Here is a 17,085-nt window from a genome sequence, read left to right as displayed (position 1 = left end):
TTCGGTGGAGGTGCCCCATCCGATGAGCCGTGCTCTGGGTCTGCTGGATTCTGTGTTCTCCCTGCCTTTAACGACCACCTGGTCGTGCCGCCCCCAATCCCCGGCCAGGACTGATGGAGGCCGGAAGGAGAAGATAGCCCTCGGGATCCTAGACCTGTGGAAGGCCACTGGTGAGCGAATGGGTAGTTAGACTGCCCTGCCTTCCATCCCCAGCACTCTACTCCACCTGCCTGTTGCTGGCTTTGGAAACGGTTTTTTTTTTTTTCAACCGTAAAATAAATTTACTGCTGATAACTTTATAGAATTTACTCGCTGTTTTTTTTTTAAACATCTTTATTGGAGTATAATTGCTTTACAATGGTGTGTTAGTTTCTGCTTTATAACAAAGTGAATCAGCTATACATACACATATATCCCCATATCTCCTCCCTCTTGCGTCTCCTTCTCTCCCACCCTCCCTATCCCACCCCTCTAGGTGAAAAATATGGAACGCTTCACGAATTTGCGTGTCATCCTTGCGCAGGGGCCATGCTAACCTTCTCTGTGTCGTTCCAATTTTAGTATATGTGCTGCCGAAGAGAGCACATACTCCCTGTTTTTGATGTTACAAACTTTAGGGTCTTTGAGATATGCAGGATCCTTGTATTTAACTGGTGTAAACCCCATTATTTGAGCTCTCTCTCTCTCTCTTTTTTTTCGTTTGGCTGCGTTGGGTCTTTGTTGCTGCGCGCGGACTTTCTCTAGTTGGCGAGCGGGGGCTGCTCTTTGTTGCGGTGTGCGGGCTTCTCTTTGCGGTGGCTTCTGTTGTTGCGGAGCACGGGCTCTAGGTGCACGGGCTTCAGTAGTTGTGGCGCAAGGGCTTAGTTGCTCCGCGGCATGTGGGATCTTCCCATACCAGGACTCGAACCCCTGTCTCCTGCATTGGCAGGCGGATTCTTACCCACTGCACCACCAAGGAAGTCCCAAGCGTATGTTTTCTAAAATAAAGTTTTTGCTTTGTGTTCTTCTTTCAACAATGCATGTCTTGGGCTTCGCTGGTGGCGCAGTGGTTGAGAATCTGCCTGCCAATGCAGGGGACACGGGTTCGAGCCCTGGTCTGGGAAAATCCCACATGCCGCACAGTGACTGGGCCCGTGAGCCACAACTACTGAGCCTGCGCGTCTGGAGCCTGTGCTCTGCAACAAGAGAGGCCGCGATAGTGAGAGGCCCGCGCACCGCGATGAAGAGTGGCCCCCGCTCGCCACAACTAGAGAAAGCCTTCGCACAGAAATGAAGACCCAACACAGCCAAAAATAAATAAATAAATAAATAAAACCCCCCAAAGACAAAAAAACAATGCATGTTTCATTGGTTTTCGGTACTTCATTATGAAACTGAAACTGCTGCTGATTGCCTTTCTGTTAGGAGTGATTTCGTTGTAAAATAGGATGCTCCTGGCACGGCAGCCAGGTAAAATAGAGGAAAACCAGTGAAATTTAAATTTCAAATAAACACATTTTTGTCAAGAGTGTTCTGTGTGTTTCCTCTTCTAAGTCTTTTTGGCATTGAGTAGATGACAGCTGTGGTTTTGTCTACCTGGCCTTTATTATGTTGAGATATGTTCCCTCTATACTTGTTGAGATAAATTCCTCCTATTTGGATAGGGTGTCATTCTCTTTCCCCATTGGTGCACACCCTCTAGCTTTCTAAATGCCTACTCAGAAATAGCTTCTTCTCCTTGGATGGATCTAGAGACTGTCATACGGAATGAAGTAAGTCAGAAAGTGAAAAACAAATATCGTATATTAACGCATATATGTGGAACCTAGAAAAATGGTATAGAGGAACCAAACGTATGGACACCAAGGGGGCAAAGTGGCAGGGGGAGGGGTGCTGGTGGGATGAATTGGGAGATTGGGATTGACATATATACACTAATATGTATAAAATAGATAACAAATAAGAACCTGCTGTATAAAAAAATAAATAAAATAGGGCTTCCCCAGTGGCGCAGTGGTTAAGAATCCGCCTGCCAATGCAGGGGACGTGCGTTCGAGCCCTGGTCCGGGAAGATCACACATTCCGTGGAGCAACTAAGCCCGTGGGCCACAACTACTGGGCCTGTGCTCTAGAGCCCGCGAGCCACAACTACTGAAGTCCACGTGCCACAACTACTGAAGCCCGCGCACCTAGAGCCCGTGCTCTGCAACAAGAGAAGCCACCGCGATGAGAGGCCTGTGCACGGCAACAAAGAGTAGCCTCCGCTCGCCACATCTAGAGAAAACCCGCGCGCAGCAACAAAGATCCAACATAGCCAAAAATAAATAATAACTTTAAAAAATAAAATAAAATAAAATAAAATTTAAAAATTCAAAACATAAAAAAAAGAAATAGGTTCTTCACACACTTCAGCTCATCGGCTGCTTTTAAACAAGTCTTTTACGACTTATTTCATGAGAAAAGAAAAAAGACTAGGTAACCCAATTTGGTTACAACCATCAGATCTCAATTCTCTAACTCCCTCAAACTCTCCAGGCAGTGAGAGTAAATTCACTAGATCAGGAAAACCAATCTGTTTCCCCCCAAAATGCAAACCATAAAGTCTAACATAAATAAAATATGATAAAGATAATCTACAAAAAACCAACATGATGTCCTCTTTAACAAATCATGATTTCTCCTGGTGGAGTTTCCATGGAAAATTGAATCTACCCAGATTATCTAAAATGGTTCCATCCAAGACCTTTATCCAATCACTGGGATGATGAGGTTATAGGAAGAGACCCCTGGAATTTCCCCTGGCTCTTATATAAATAGACACATTTCAGCTCCAGACACACTTTGAGAGCCAGTCCCGGACTTGAGGAGGCTGAAGGCAAGAGGGCTCCAAGAGGTAAGTGACATGTGGGAATGTCTAAAGAGAATGCTTAGAAATCAGGAGAGATGGAGGTTTCAGAAAGGTTTGGCTTTCTATTCACCTTGCATTAGCTCGGAGACCTTGGGAAAGCAGCAGTTCTCCCTCAAACCCCACACTAACTATGGTTGATTGTTGAACTCTTCTGTGAGATGAGAAGAATGTTTCCATAGTCCGTGGTGTGGTGTGCTGTGGTTCATTTTTTCAACTAGGGTTTCTGAACCGTGGAACTATGGATATTTTGACCAGACATTTTTTGGTTTTCTTATAAAGGTGGATGTCAGAATTATAATAGAATGGATTATTGTCTGTGGTATGAAATATTGAACCAGTGGGGTAGTGATGTCCAGTATTTGGATGTGGGATGTATGGGAGAGGGAAGGGTGGAATAAAATGAAACTCATCTTGTTCATTCTTTTCCTTTTCTTTTCTTTCTTTTTTATCCCAGCCTTCTGAACAGTGACTCTATTGCTGAGAAGAAGCAGAGGAAATCCCTTTCCACAGAGTTCAATTGGCACCAGCTCTACAAGTGTTTCCTCAGACTTCTATTGGAAAATTTCTCCATCAACATGGCTGAGGACCAGATATTTTTCTGGAGTCGAGGAAAACTCCCCTACGGCCCTGGATCAGAGTCACCAGTGTCTGTACCACACCAAGATACACTTGTGGAAAAGCCAGACTGTGACCAGGAAACGTGGCATGTTCACTTCAGAACGTTTATCAGCTCAGAGGAATCCGACCCCGTCCAGGATCTGAGGAGACTCCATGAGCTCTGCCATCTGTGGTTGAGGCCAGATCTTCACACCAAGGAGCAGATGATGGACAAGCTTGTGCTGGAGCAGTTTATGATCTGCATGCCGCTGGAGTGTCAGGTCTTAGTCAAGGAAACGGGGGTGCAGAGTTGCAAAGCCTTGGAGGACATGCTAAGAAATAAGCAGAAACCCAAGAAGTGTGTGAGTAGGAACCTTGGGATTGGTATGGGAAAGGGAGAGATGGGATGGGACCTGCAAGCTGGGGGTTGAGTGGTTGACTCTAAATCACTGATATTCAAATGGGTGAGAGGTTTCTTTGGGCATCGTTGAGAGTTATTTTTGGCTGTCCCAACTTGAGGGATGTAGATCTTTTAAACAAAAAAAAGTGCGCTTGTACAGTACAATGCCATTGGATGCCTTGAGAGCTGCTTTCCAGGTCATATAGGAGACTGATCTCGATTGAGTTTTTTCCCTCACAGACCATAGTCCGCATACAAGGACAGGAATTTCTTGTGCGAAGCTCAGAAGTTGAGATGGTTGAATCCGAGGCCAGTGACATGAACGATGAGAGAGACCAATGCAGGGAGCCCCGATCCCCTGTGAGTGAGATACCTCCAGAGAACGGCCAGCAGAAAAAACGAGAGCTGCATATTCTGACAGGAGCCAAGGACCTGTCAAGGAGGCAGGTGAGTGTGTGATGCCCTGGTCTCTGGAGAGAGTCTGGGAGAACTTAGAAGAGGTTCAGGTGGACATTGCTGCTAGAGTAATTGGGAGTTTTGGCAAAGGACAGGAATGGACCCATTGGCTTCAGGGATTTTCATGGATGCCTTCAGTTCCTAGACATTTTCCAGCTGGTGTGAGAATAAAGACTCATCCATCTTTGTCCCTTTGCCGTGAATACGTGTAGTTTTAAGAGTGGGGAGAAAGGAATCCTGCCTCAGTGGAATGGTGCTAGGTCAGTTTGCCGCGGGTAAATGCACTGACAGCTGATTTCCACATGGTTGCTTTCCTCAGAGGCACTTCATAGTTCACAAGATGGTCAACCCTTGGAGTTGAAGGAGTGGTTCCCAATTCGACTCATTTTTCCTCCTAGAGGACACTGGAGAATGTCTGGAGACAGCTGATTTGTCCAAATGGGGTTGGGTGTGGGGGAGGGGATGCTCCTGATTTCTAGTGAGTAGAGACTAGGGATGCTGCTCATCATCTTACCATGTACTGCGTAACCACCATCAGAAGGACGAACTCAAACCAAGTAGGAAAAAGTGATGAACTTGGGAGAATGTACCCAGGGTCCTTTGCTTCCAGAGTCAGGGGCAGGGAGTATTGAGATGACACAGAGAGATGTATGCGTTGAGAATTCAGAGTGCCAACTGTGGTATCAAGACTTGATTGCACGATGTGGCCAGTAGAGATCAAGGACAGACTTAGGTATCAGGAGATGATTATCAATTGGGGTGATGGGGGTGGCCCAGAAGAAGTCAGGGCATATCCCCCAAACTGATATTAGGAAAGTTGGAGTCTTAGATCATGATATGACAGGGATGGGGAAAGAGGAAACAGCTTTCCATGGACTAAGGTAGATGGGTTATTGACTCTGCTTGGTTGCTCCTTGTCAGGACCAGAAAGATCTCCTGCCAGAGACCTTTCCTGAAACAGGTGAAATGGAGGGTCTGACATCCAAGGAGAACTTGGAGAAAGACCTGATGGAACACACGGAAGAGATAAGAACCCATCAATCTCAAGAGCCGGAACATCTGAAAGGTCCTGGTGAGTCTGGAAACTTGGAATTCAGAGGAGTTAGTGACTCCCTTCCTATGGTGGCTTGGGGCTGGGTACCCAGCATTACCATCCCTTGGGTGGGTGGGCGGGGGGAGTTGGTTCTCCAAACCAACCTTCTCCATCATCCCCTTTCCAGAGTGTGTCATAATCTAGACTCTTAGGTAGTTTAGTTGATGGGAAGTTCTCTGCCACATCAGCTCTGGGTTTCAATGAGGTTGGCACCATGGAAAATGCTCCTTGTTAAATGCTGTGTGCTGAATCTCTTTTTTCAGAACATTCTGAGAGGGCAGAGGGTGGGAAGAATCCCCAAGAAGGAATTCATATTTCAAATGTGGATGCTGAACGTTTTCCTCTTGTGTTCCAGAGGGAGAAGTTTCTACAAAGAGCGGATACAGAAAAGGTTCTCTGAGAGGTCTAAGAGGTTTCAAAAGGAAACAGGCCAACAGTCCCAGTTTCCAGGAAGTACATCAAGAAGAAACCACATCTTTGGACAAAGGAGAATTCTCAGGACAACTTGGGTCCCTTTTCATTGGTTCACCTAGCACGGTGGGACCCAAAATTCTTCCTGAGGGAAAAGAAGCCCAGGCATGGGCACCCTATGAATGTAGGGAATGCAAGAAGAGATTTCCTTATCCATCTCAGCTTACCCTTCACCAGAGGACACACACAGGAGAGAGACCTTTTCGATGCAACACGTGTGACAAAGGGTTCATACAGTCTTCGGACCTGCGAGCTCATGAGCGGATCCACACAGGCAAGAAGCCATACTGCTGTGATCTCTGCCCCAAGAAGTTCACCCACGACTCCACGCTGCGTGCTCACAAAAGGACCCACACCAAGGAGAAGCCTTTCCGATGTGAGCACTGTGACAAAGCCTTCAGCCACAGAGGGAACCTCAATGTTCACCGACGCACCCACTCTGGGCTCAAACCCTACGTGTGTCCCGAGTGTCACAGTGCCTTCTGTCAGCTGGGGACTTTCAGACGCCACCAGAAAACACATTCCAAATGACTCGCCCCAGTCCCTGCCCTCAGATGCCAGTCCCTTCTGATCCAAGAAGGAAATTCAGGACAATTTGTTACTTATGTAATATCAAGAAAGGATGACATTTGAAGAATTTAGGATTATACTGGAACCTAATGGGGTTCCATTCACGTGAATTAGGAGGATCCTTGAGTGCTAACTTATAGTTCCCTTTGGATTTTGTTTTCTACTTTAGTGTAGGCTATGCTTTTCTGATAAGCTTTTGCTCTGTGTTCTTCTTCCAATGAAGTCATGTTTCATTGGTTTTCAGTACTTCATCATGAAACTGAGGCTGCTGTCGATTGTCTTCCTGTTAGGCATGATTTCACTGTAAAATAGGATGCTCCGTGTAGGGTGGCCAGATTAAATACAGGATAACCAGTGACATTTAAATTTCAAATAAACAAACACTTTTCTGTCAAAGAGTGTTCTGTGTATTTCCTCCTCCAAGACTTCTACGTGGAGTAGATAATAGCTGTGTTCTTGTCTATGTGGCCTTTATTATGTTGAAATATGTCCCCTCTATACTTGTCCAGATATCGCTTCCTTAGGTGTTTACAAAACGGAAGGCTTCCTAAATTGATAGACATCATTCTTTTTCCCTACTGGTGTTCAACCTCTGGTTTTCTAAATGCCTACTCAGAAATATGTTCTTATAGTTGAGCTCATCAGCTGATATTAGGAAAAAAAAAGTCTTTAAAAATTTTTTTAAACTTTTTATTAATTGTATTTATTTATTTTGGCTGCATTGGGCCTTTGTTGCTGCATGTGGGCTTCCTCTCATTGCAGCGAGCGGGGGCTACTTTTCATTGCGGTGCGAGGGCTTCTCATTGCAGTGGCTTCTCTTGTTGCGGAGCACAGTCTCTAGGCACGCCGGCTTCAGTAGTTGTGGCTTGCTGGCTCTAGAGCGCAGGCTCCGTCATTGTGGCTCATGGGCTTAGTTGCTCCGCAGCATGTGGGATCTCCCTGGATTAGGGATCAAATCCTTGTCCCCTGCCTTGGCAGGAGGATTCTTAACCATTGTGCCATAAGGGAAGTCCTAGAAAAAAGTCTTTTAAGCCTTATTTACATGAGAAAAAATAGTTAGGTAACCCACCAACTATCAGATCTCTATTCTCTTTCTCCCTAGAACACTTCACGCAAATGAGAAAATAATTCACTAAACCAGGAATACCAATCCACTTCCCACCCACCGACCCCCCCCAAAAAAAAGCAATCCATAAAAGTCTAGAATAAATAAAGTACAATAAAGAAGTCTCCCACAAAACAAATATGGAAGCTTCTTGAATAAATCATGGTTTCTCCTGGTGAAGTTTCCATGGAAAATTGAATCCACCTGGATTATGCAAAATGGTTCGTTCCACAACATTAACCCAATCACTCAGCTTACTGGGTAACAGTCAGGGACCCCTGGAATTTCCCCCAGCTCCATATAAATAGAGACATTTCATCTCCTGGCACAGTTTGAGAGCAAGTCTGTGACTTGAGGACACTGAAGTCAAGAGGGCTCTGTGGGGTAAGTCCCAAGTGGGAATGTCTAAAGAGAATACTTAGAAATCAGGACAGATAGAAGTGGGTTTCAGAAAGGTTTGGCTTTCTATTCAACTTTCTATTCTCCGAGCTAACTCGGAGACCTTGGGAAAACAACTGACCTCCCTGGATCCTCATATTAACTATGGTTGATTGTTGAACTCTTCTGTGAGATGAGAAGAACCTGTCACCCAAGTGAACCCAAAAACACTAATTTGGAAATATACATGCACCCCAAAGTTCATAGCAACATTATTTACAATAGCCAAGACATGGATGCAACCCATGTCCATCAACAGACAAATGGATAAAGAAGGTGTGGTATGTATATACAATGGAATATTAGCCATAAAAAGAATGAAATAATGCCATTTGTAGCAACATGGATGAACCTAGAGGTTGTCATACTGAGTGAAGTAAGTCAGACAGAGAAAGACAAATATCATATGATGTCACTTATATGTGGAATCTAAAAAATACAACAAACTAGTATAACAAAAAGGAAGCAGACTCACAGATATAGAGAACAAACTAGTGGCTACCAGTCGGGAGAGGGCAGGGATGGGCAATATATGGGTGGGGGAGTAGGAGGTACAAACTTTTGGGTGTAAATTAGGCTGCAAGGATGTAGTGTACAACACTGGGAATATAGCCTATATATATAATATATATATATATTTTTAAAGATAGGGAATATTTAGCCATTGTCATTAATTTAATGTAACAATAAATAAGTGACAATTAACTCTTCTTAGCAAGTTTGGAACATTTCTCTGATGTCGATAATTGTAAATTGTTGGGTCAAGACACATGCACATTCATACAACATTTAGTATATGTTATCAGATACAATACCTGCCAGGAAACTAACCCTTCACAATCCGGCCAGCAGAGAGCAGGGTGATCATTTTCCTACGTTCTTGCCAAACTGGATGTTGTACTTTTTGCCTCCAGTGGCACAAATAGAAGGCCATCATTTTGAAGTGTGCCTCTTTGCTGGTTAGAATCTCAATATTGTTGCCTATGGTTGCTTTTTTTTTTAATTGAAGTATAGTTTATTTACAATGGTGTGTTAATTTCTGCTGGACAGCACAGTGATTCAGTCATACATTTTTTTCATAATCTTTTCATTATGGTTTGTCACAGGATGTTGAATATAGTTCCCTGTGCTGTCCAGTAAGACCTTGTTGTTTACCCGTCCTATCGATAATAGTTTGCATCTGCTAATCCCAAACTCTCAATCCATCCCTACCCCACCTCCTTCCCCCTTGGCTAACCATAAGTCTGATCTCTATGTCCGTGAGTCTGTTTCCATTTCATAGATGTGTTCATTTGTGTCTTATTTTAGATTCCACATATAAGTGATATCATATGGTATTTGTCTTTCTCTTTCTGTCTTATTTCACTCAGTATGACAATCTCTAGGTCCATCCATGTAGTGGCAAATGGCATTATTTTATTCTTTTTTATGGCTGAGTAGTATTCCATTGTATATATGTACCACATCTTCTTTATCCATTCATCTGTCGATGGACATTTAGGTTGTTTCCATGTGTTGGCTATTGTGAATAGTGCTGAATATAACCAATATTTTGTAATAACTGTAAATGGAGTGTAACCTTTAAAAATTGTATTAAAAATAATTTAAAGTGTCCAAAAAATTAAAATAAAATAAAATACAATAACCAGGACTTCCCTGGTGGCCCAGTGGTTAAGACACCATGCTCCCAATGCAGGGGACACAGGTTTGGTTCCTGGTCGGGGAGCTAATATCCCACATGCTGCATGGCATGACCAATAATAATAATAATAATAAAATAAAATAACCAATGGAATCTAAAAAGTAAAAAAAGGGACAATATAACAAAAGAGTCTCACAGAATCAGAACAAACTAGTGATACCAGTGGGGAGAAAGAAGAGGGAGGGGCAAGATAGGTGAAGGGATTTAATTGGTACAAACTAGTAGGTATAAACTAAGTTACAAGGATGTAATATACAGCACAGGGAGTACAGTTAATATTTTATAATAAAGTATGTAGTATATTCTATAAAAATATCGAATTACTACTTTGTACATCTGAAACTAATGTAATATTGTAAGGCAACTATACTTCAATAAAAAATAAAATGAAAAAATAAAGTAAAATAACCAGTTCTTCAAATAAGGAAATGTTTTGCTAACTGATGTTTCAAGGAATGAGTATCTGTTTTAAAAAAAATAAATCTTTCTGCTGTTAGTGTGGGAACTAATTTGATCCTTCATTTGGTAATTCACATGACCTGCCATTTTTTTCTTTTACTAGAATGGTATATTTAAATTTTATTGTGGGACTTCCCTGGTGGTGCCGTGGTTAAGAATCCGCCTGCCAATGCAGGGGACATGGGTTCAAGCCCTGGTCTGGGAAGATCCCTCATGCCTCGGAGCCGCTAAGCCCATGCGCCACAGCTACTGAGCCCGCATGCCATAACTACTGAAGCCTGTGCACCTAGAGCCCGTGCTCTGCAACAACAGAAGCCACCGCAAAGAGAAACCCGCACACCGCAATGAAGAGTAGACCCCGCTCGCCAACTAGATAAAGTCCGTGAGCAGCAAAGAAGACCCAACGCAGCCCCCGAAAAAAAAAAAGAAAGAAATTTATAAAGAAATATTATATTATATTGAAATATATTATTATTTTATTATATTATTTATTATTTTATATTTATAATTATTTATTTAAATTTTATTATTATTTACAATATATAAATATATTATAAATAATAAAATGAAATATTTTATAATTTATTATTATTATTTAAAATATATTATTATATATTATTATTTATAATATTCATTATAATAAATATATAACATATTATATATATAACATGTAACATATTATTATATATTAATAATATATTATTATATATATTATTATATAGTTTATATATATTATACATATTAGTATTATATATATTATATATATTTATTATATATTATTTATAATATTTATTATTATTTATAATATATAAATATATTATAAATAATAAAATGAAATATTTTATTATACAGATCATTATTATTGACCCCAAAGTATTATATAGAGATCAAATTGTGCTTACTATATGGTAATCTTCCAGTTAGATTATAACCTGTTTTATTTATTATGCTATTTTATGAGACTAAATTATGATTTTACATATTTTTATAATTTGTATTGAGGTATAGTTGATTAATATTACATTAGTTTCAAGTGTACGACATAATGATTCAAAATTTTTATAGAGCTTACTCCATTTAAAGTTATAAATTAATGTCTATACTCCCTCTGCTGTACAATATATCCTTGTAGCTTATTTATTTTACACATGGTCATTTGTAACTCTTAATCCCTTACCCCTATTTACCCTTCTCCCCAGTGGTAACCACTCGTTTCTTTTTTATATCTGTGAGTCTGTTTCCGTTTTGTTACATACATTCATTTGTTTTATTTTTTAGATTCCACATATGAGGGATAACACACAGTATTTGTCTTTCTCTGTCTGACTTATTTCAATATCATACTCTCCAGATCCATCCATGTTGTTGCACATGGCAAAATTTCATACTTTTTATGGTTGAATAATATTCTCTCTCTCTCTCTCTCTCTATATATATATATATATATCACATCTTCTTTATCCGTTCATCTGTTGATGGGCACTTAAGTTGCTTTCATGACTTGCCGATTCTAAATAGCGCTGCTATGAACACTGAGGTGCCTGTATCTTTTTTTTTTTTTAGGTACCTGTATCTTTTTGAATTAGTGTTTTCATTGTCTATGTATATACACCCAGGAGTGGGATTGCTGGATTATATGGTAGTTCTATTTTTAGCTTTTAAAGGAACTTCCATACTGTTTTCCACAGTGGCTGCACCAATTTACAATCCCACCAACAGTGTAGGAGGGTTTCCTTTTCACCAACATTTGTCATTTGTAGACTTTTTCTTTTTTAATAAATAAATTTATCTATTTGACTGCGTTGGGTCTTCGTTGCTGCGCGTGGGCCCTCTCCAGTTGCCCCGAGCGAGGGTTACTCCTCGTTGTGGTGCGCGGGCTTCTCATTGCAGTGGCTTCTTTTGTTGCGGAGCACGGGCTCTAGGCACACGGGCTTCAGTAGTTGTGGCATGCGGGCTTAGTTGCTCCGCGGCATGTGTGATCTTCCTGCACCAGGGATCGAACCCGTGTCCCCTTCATTGGCAGGTGGATTCTTAACCACTGCGCCACCAGGCAAGTCCCTGTTTTTGCTTTAAAGTGATGGTTATTACAATGGGGTTTCCAGATGGCAGTGGGATTGGTTAAAAGGGGACTATCTTATACCATTTTGTGGAAGATGACTTAAGTTCCTCTTATGGTTATCAGAGGCATTTAAAAGAAATAATTTAAATTTTGCTTATGTTCCTGAAAGAAGCTAGATTTAGTTTAACTTCCATGACTCACATGGGTTCCTCACTCAGGGAATTTTCAAGTCCCGTCTCCATTTTGTATTTAATTTTATTTGTATTAGTTTTTTTGTATGTGATAGTTTCATTAAAATTTAAAATGGAAAAAGAAGAGGGAAAAAGTGTTGGGCAGGTAAAACAGGACTTGTGCACTAGATGAGGTCTGCAATGAGGAGGTGACACGGTCAGATCTGGGTGTTAGATCCTTGCGGCCCCGGTGGGAGCTGGTTTGAGGGAGAGGAGAGTTCAGTAGAAGGCTGGGGCAACGGTAGTCAGGAGGAGAGGTGAGGCTGGCACCTTGGGGATGGAGAGGAGAGGTGAGGGAACCCGGCAGCAGTGGACCACATTTCAATCTGGGAGGCAGGTGGATTGTGGGTGTGGGGTTCAGAGGAACATCTGTGCAGACAGAGATTCGGGAAGGGCAGGATGTCCACACAGGGAAGGGCAGGTCTTCACATCATCGGTTGTGTCCACTCGGTTCTCCCCAGTGAAGTTTCACCCAACTACTACCACCCTGAAGAAGCCTCCGAAGAAAGAACACCAGATGGAACGCGTTGAGATGCGCCTACATGATGGTCACCTTCTTGTTCGTGTCCTACAATAAAGAAGGCTGGGTAGGAAGAGCCAGGTACCTAATGAGGGAGGGGGAGGGGGAATGGATGGAGGGAGGGGGAGAGAGGGGAGCTTGAAGGAAGGGAAGGAGGAGCCGGGTACCCAAGGCCCAGGCAGGATGTTGGTGATGATAGTGAAGATGAGGAGGACCTTGCAGCACTTGTAGAGGGAGAAGTGCTAACGGATTTGGTGTGAGGGATGGGGAAGACTGAGGGGCCGAGGAGATGAGTCCCAGACTTGGCATGGGCCCTTGGTTAGATGAGTGGTTCTCAGATGGGGGTGACTTTGCCACTCAGGGGACACTCAGCAGCATCTGGAGACCTTTTGGGTTGTCACTGCTGGAGGAGGGGTTGCTACTGGCACTTAGTGGATAGAGGTCAGGGATGCCTCGCCACATCCTATATGGCATAGGACGGTGCCCACAGCAAAGACTGACCCAGGTCAACATGTCAGTGGTGATGAGGTTGAGAAACCCCAGGTTAGAGGATCCTGTCACTTATGGGGACGGAGTGAACTGGCTGGAAGATGAAGCAGTAAGAGGGGAGACCTCAGGATGTCGCCACCAGAGGGAAGGAGAAGGAGTCGGGCAGGAAAGAAGGAAGGAGGACTGGGGAGAAAGGGAGGGAAGGTGGTAGACTTGCCTCACCCCTGCCATCTCTTTCTCTGTTTCTGGTTCATCCCTTCTTCAGCCTCCCAAGTGTTACTGCCATTACTGTAACCCAGAAGTGGACACCAAGTATGTTCTCGCAGGGAAGGGGGTTTTGTCCACTGCTGGGGTGGGAGGGCTTGGTCCCAATTGCCTAGTGTTTGAGTAGGGAACCCCAGGGGGGTTTCAAAACTCCAACTGTAGGATCACAGAATTGAATGAAAAGTTTCAAGTTCATCTCCCTAATCTCAAGCCACCGCTCACAAATGATAAGGATATGGAGAACTGAAAGAATTCATTTATGAATTCCCTCAAGAAATGTTATGTGGTATTTTTTTAAAGTTGTGGCAGGATACACATAATATAAAAAATTTTAAATACAATTATTTATTTATTTTTGCCTGCATTGGGTGTTTGTTGCTGCGCACGGGCTTTCTCTAGTTGTGGTGAGGAGGGGCTGCTCTTTGTTGCGGTGCGTGGGCTTCTCACTGGGGTGGCTTCTCTTGTTGAGGAGCATGTGCTCTAGGCACGTGGGCTTCAGCAGTTGTGGCACATGGGCTCAGTAGTTGTGGCTCACGGGCACATGGGTTCAGTAGTTCTGGCACATGGCCTTTGTTGCTCCGCAGCCTGGGGGATCTTCCCAGACCAGGGCTCGAACCCATGTCCCCTGCATTGGCAGGCCGATTCTTAACCACTGCGCCACTAGGGAAGTCCCTATAAAACTTACCAAAAAAAAAAAAAAGAATATATTTAAAATATTAAGCCTAACTCTTTCATAGTCTATGAATAACTCCAGTATCTAAAGTCGTTGCTGATATGATTTTTCTGGCAGTTGTTCTTGTTTTCTCTTGCTCATGGTTTAGGTGCCTTGTTGAGAATTTTGACAGCACACATATCAAATAAAATTCAGAGAATTTTTTGAAAAAAAATAAAAAATAAAACTTACCATTAGTGACGTTTAGGACATTCACAATGTTGTGCAACCCTCACCACTATCTAGCTCCAAAATTTTTTCATCATCCCCAGAGGAACCTCTGTACCCATAAGCAGTCTCTCCTTCCAGCCCCTGGCAACCACTAATCAACTCTCTCTCTCTCTCCCTCTCTCTCTCTCTCTCTCTCTCTCTGGATTTAGCTATTCTGGACATTTCATATGAGTGGAATCATATACTGTGTGGCCTTTTGTGTCTGGCTTCATTCACGTAACATAATGTTTTCAAAGTCCATCCAAGATGTAGCATGTAACAACACTTCATTCTTTTCCATGGCTGAATAGTATTCCTTTGCATGGATATGCCACATTTTGTTTATCCATTCTTCAGTTGAAGGACATTTGAGTTGTTTCCACCTTTTGACTATTGTTACTAGTGCTGCTATGAACATCTGTGTACAAATTTTTGTTTGAACACCTGTTTCCAGTTCTTTGGGGTACACACACCTAGGAGTAGAAAGTCTGTGTCGTATGATAATTCTATGCTGCACTTATTGAGAAATGCAGTCAATACATTTTTATTGAGTAACTGCTCTATGATGGATTCTGGATTCATTAAAATGGTTAAACCGTGAATTTTATGTCATGTGGATTTTACCTCAGTTTTTTAAAACTATAAAAAGGGGTGGAGGCTGGAGTCACCCTCAGGCTGTAGGTTTCAGACCAATGCAGCAGACAGGGAGCCCCTCTGGGAGCAAGAAGACGCTTGATCTCTCCCTGGGACTCCAGTGCCCAGATCAAGCCTTATATATTCACACCCTGCACCAACTCTACATGACCCCAGTGTGACAGGCTGGGGGTGCAGCAGGGCTGCAGCAGGGGAGCTCCCTGTGCTCTTGGAGCATGCCCTCTAGTGGGAGTGCAGGGGATAAACGAGCAATCATCTGAGTTTCCTAGAAGGTGCTGTGACAGAGAGGAACTGGAGGGGGAAGATTTGTCCCACTGGGTGGTCAGAAGAACCCCTCTCTGAGGAGAAGACATTTGCACTGAGTGATGGGGAGGAGCCAGCCGGCTGAGATCTAGGGAAGCATGTTCCAGGTAGTGGGTCAGCTCGGGGAGTTGGAGGGGCAGGGTGAGCAGAGCCCAGTGAGCAAGGAAAGTGGTCTAGGATATAAATTGATGCACAGATACATTTCCCTCCTTTCTTGCCTTCCTTAGAAACGATCCCTGCTGTGATTCCTAGTGGCCCTGCTCCATCTCGGCTCAACCTTCATGAATCCTCCATCTCCCAGGTAGTCAGTCTCAACTCCCTGTTCCCTGGACTGCCGATTTGGAGGGTAATGAGTTGGGTCCTTTGAGGAATAGTGCCTATCTGCCCTGAGGCATGGCAGGAAGGTGTCTCTGAGAAGATGGGCCCAGAGTGTAGCTGAGTGAGCATCTGCAGGGGCCTCCCCCACAACTTCTCTTCAGTCTTTATCAACTCTTTCCCGCTGTTTCTGTAATAAAGTGTACACTTGTTGAAATTGCTGAGTGCCTGGTTCTGAGTGCCTGAGACTTTGCATGTGGGGTGGCAGGTGTGTGAAGTCCTATCTATCACGTAATTCTGGCAGCAGCCCTATAAGGAGGTTCTATTATGCTGCCTGCTTTGTAAGTGGAGAATATAGAAGACTTGAGTCCAGATCCCAGCTCCACCCCTTACTGGATTGCCATTCTGGGGAAATTATTGTTCCTCAGTGCCGTGTTTTACTATCTATAAAGTGGGGATATTAAGAGTGTATAAGATCTCTAATCATCACAATCAGGACCAGTCGTTTGGTTCATCAAAAAGTTGGTTAAAAGGGGCAATGAAAAATACTTTAAAATCTGTAATTGTCCACATATTTGCCAATGCTTTGATATAGGACCAGAGGTTGGTTTTGCTTTGTTTTTAGTTTGGGTATATGGACCTACAACTTCCAGTTTGTCCTTAAGTGGGGAGCAAAAACTCTTATACAGCAATTTGGGCATAGGGGGAGGCCAGGGATGCTGCTCTACACGCTAGAGTGCACAGGACGGCCCCCAGACCCAAATGTCAATAACGCTGAGGCTGAAAAACATGGGTTCACTTTCTGCGTCTCCCCGCTCAAAACGTCCATCCCCTTCTTTGTTCCCTGCTGTCTCCATGGCAACGGGCACTTATCGGGCATTTAATAACGACCCGCTGGATGAATAAATGAAGGCCCAGGGTGGGCAGGGGGAGGCGGGCGTGCTCCTGAGACTCACTAGTGGCCCATTTGTCATGGAGACAGGCCTGAAATGGAAAGTCTGGGTTTCCAACCAAATTGGGAGCAAAAAAATAATAAACAAAAACGAGCGAGTGAATCCAGCGAAGTCTCTTAGCACTTACTAGAAAGCAGGTACGATCATTTACCAGTGATTATTTCGATAATAAAGCTTCCCCGACCCCAAGCTGACAGC

General features: G+C 43.2%; 1 protein-coding gene and 1 non-coding gene across 2 annotated transcripts; one reads left to right on the top strand and one right to left on the bottom strand.

Moving 5' to 3' along the window:
• Positions 1-478: 478 nt before the first annotated feature.
• On the bottom strand, positions 479-585 carry LOC115850418 (U6 spliceosomal RNA). The gene has a single exon (XR_004038390.1). It is a non-coding gene; the product is annotated as a U6 spliceosomal RNA (small nuclear RNA).
• A 2,934-nt stretch (positions 586-3,519) lies between these two features.
• On the top strand, positions 3,520-6,435 carry LOC115849719 (zinc finger and SCAN domain-containing protein 5B-like). Its single transcript, XM_060288582.1, has 4 exons — positions 3,520-3,846; positions 4,125-4,331; positions 5,262-5,412; positions 5,789-6,435. Exons 1-4 carry the CDS (start codon positions 3,709-3,711, stop codon positions 6,433-6,435), a joined length of 1,143 nt encoding a protein of 380 aa, XP_060144565.1. The 5' UTR covers positions 3,520-3,708.
• The last annotated feature ends 10,650 nt before the right edge of the window (positions 6,436-17,085 follow it).

The sequence above is a fragment of the Globicephala melas genome, chromosome 19, assembly GCF_963455315.2.
Source record: "Globicephala melas chromosome 19, mGloMel1.2, whole genome shotgun sequence".
NCBI lineage: Eukaryota > Metazoa > Chordata > Mammalia > Artiodactyla > Delphinidae > Globicephala > Globicephala melas.
This window is presented reverse-complemented; position numbering and strand designations above follow the sequence as displayed.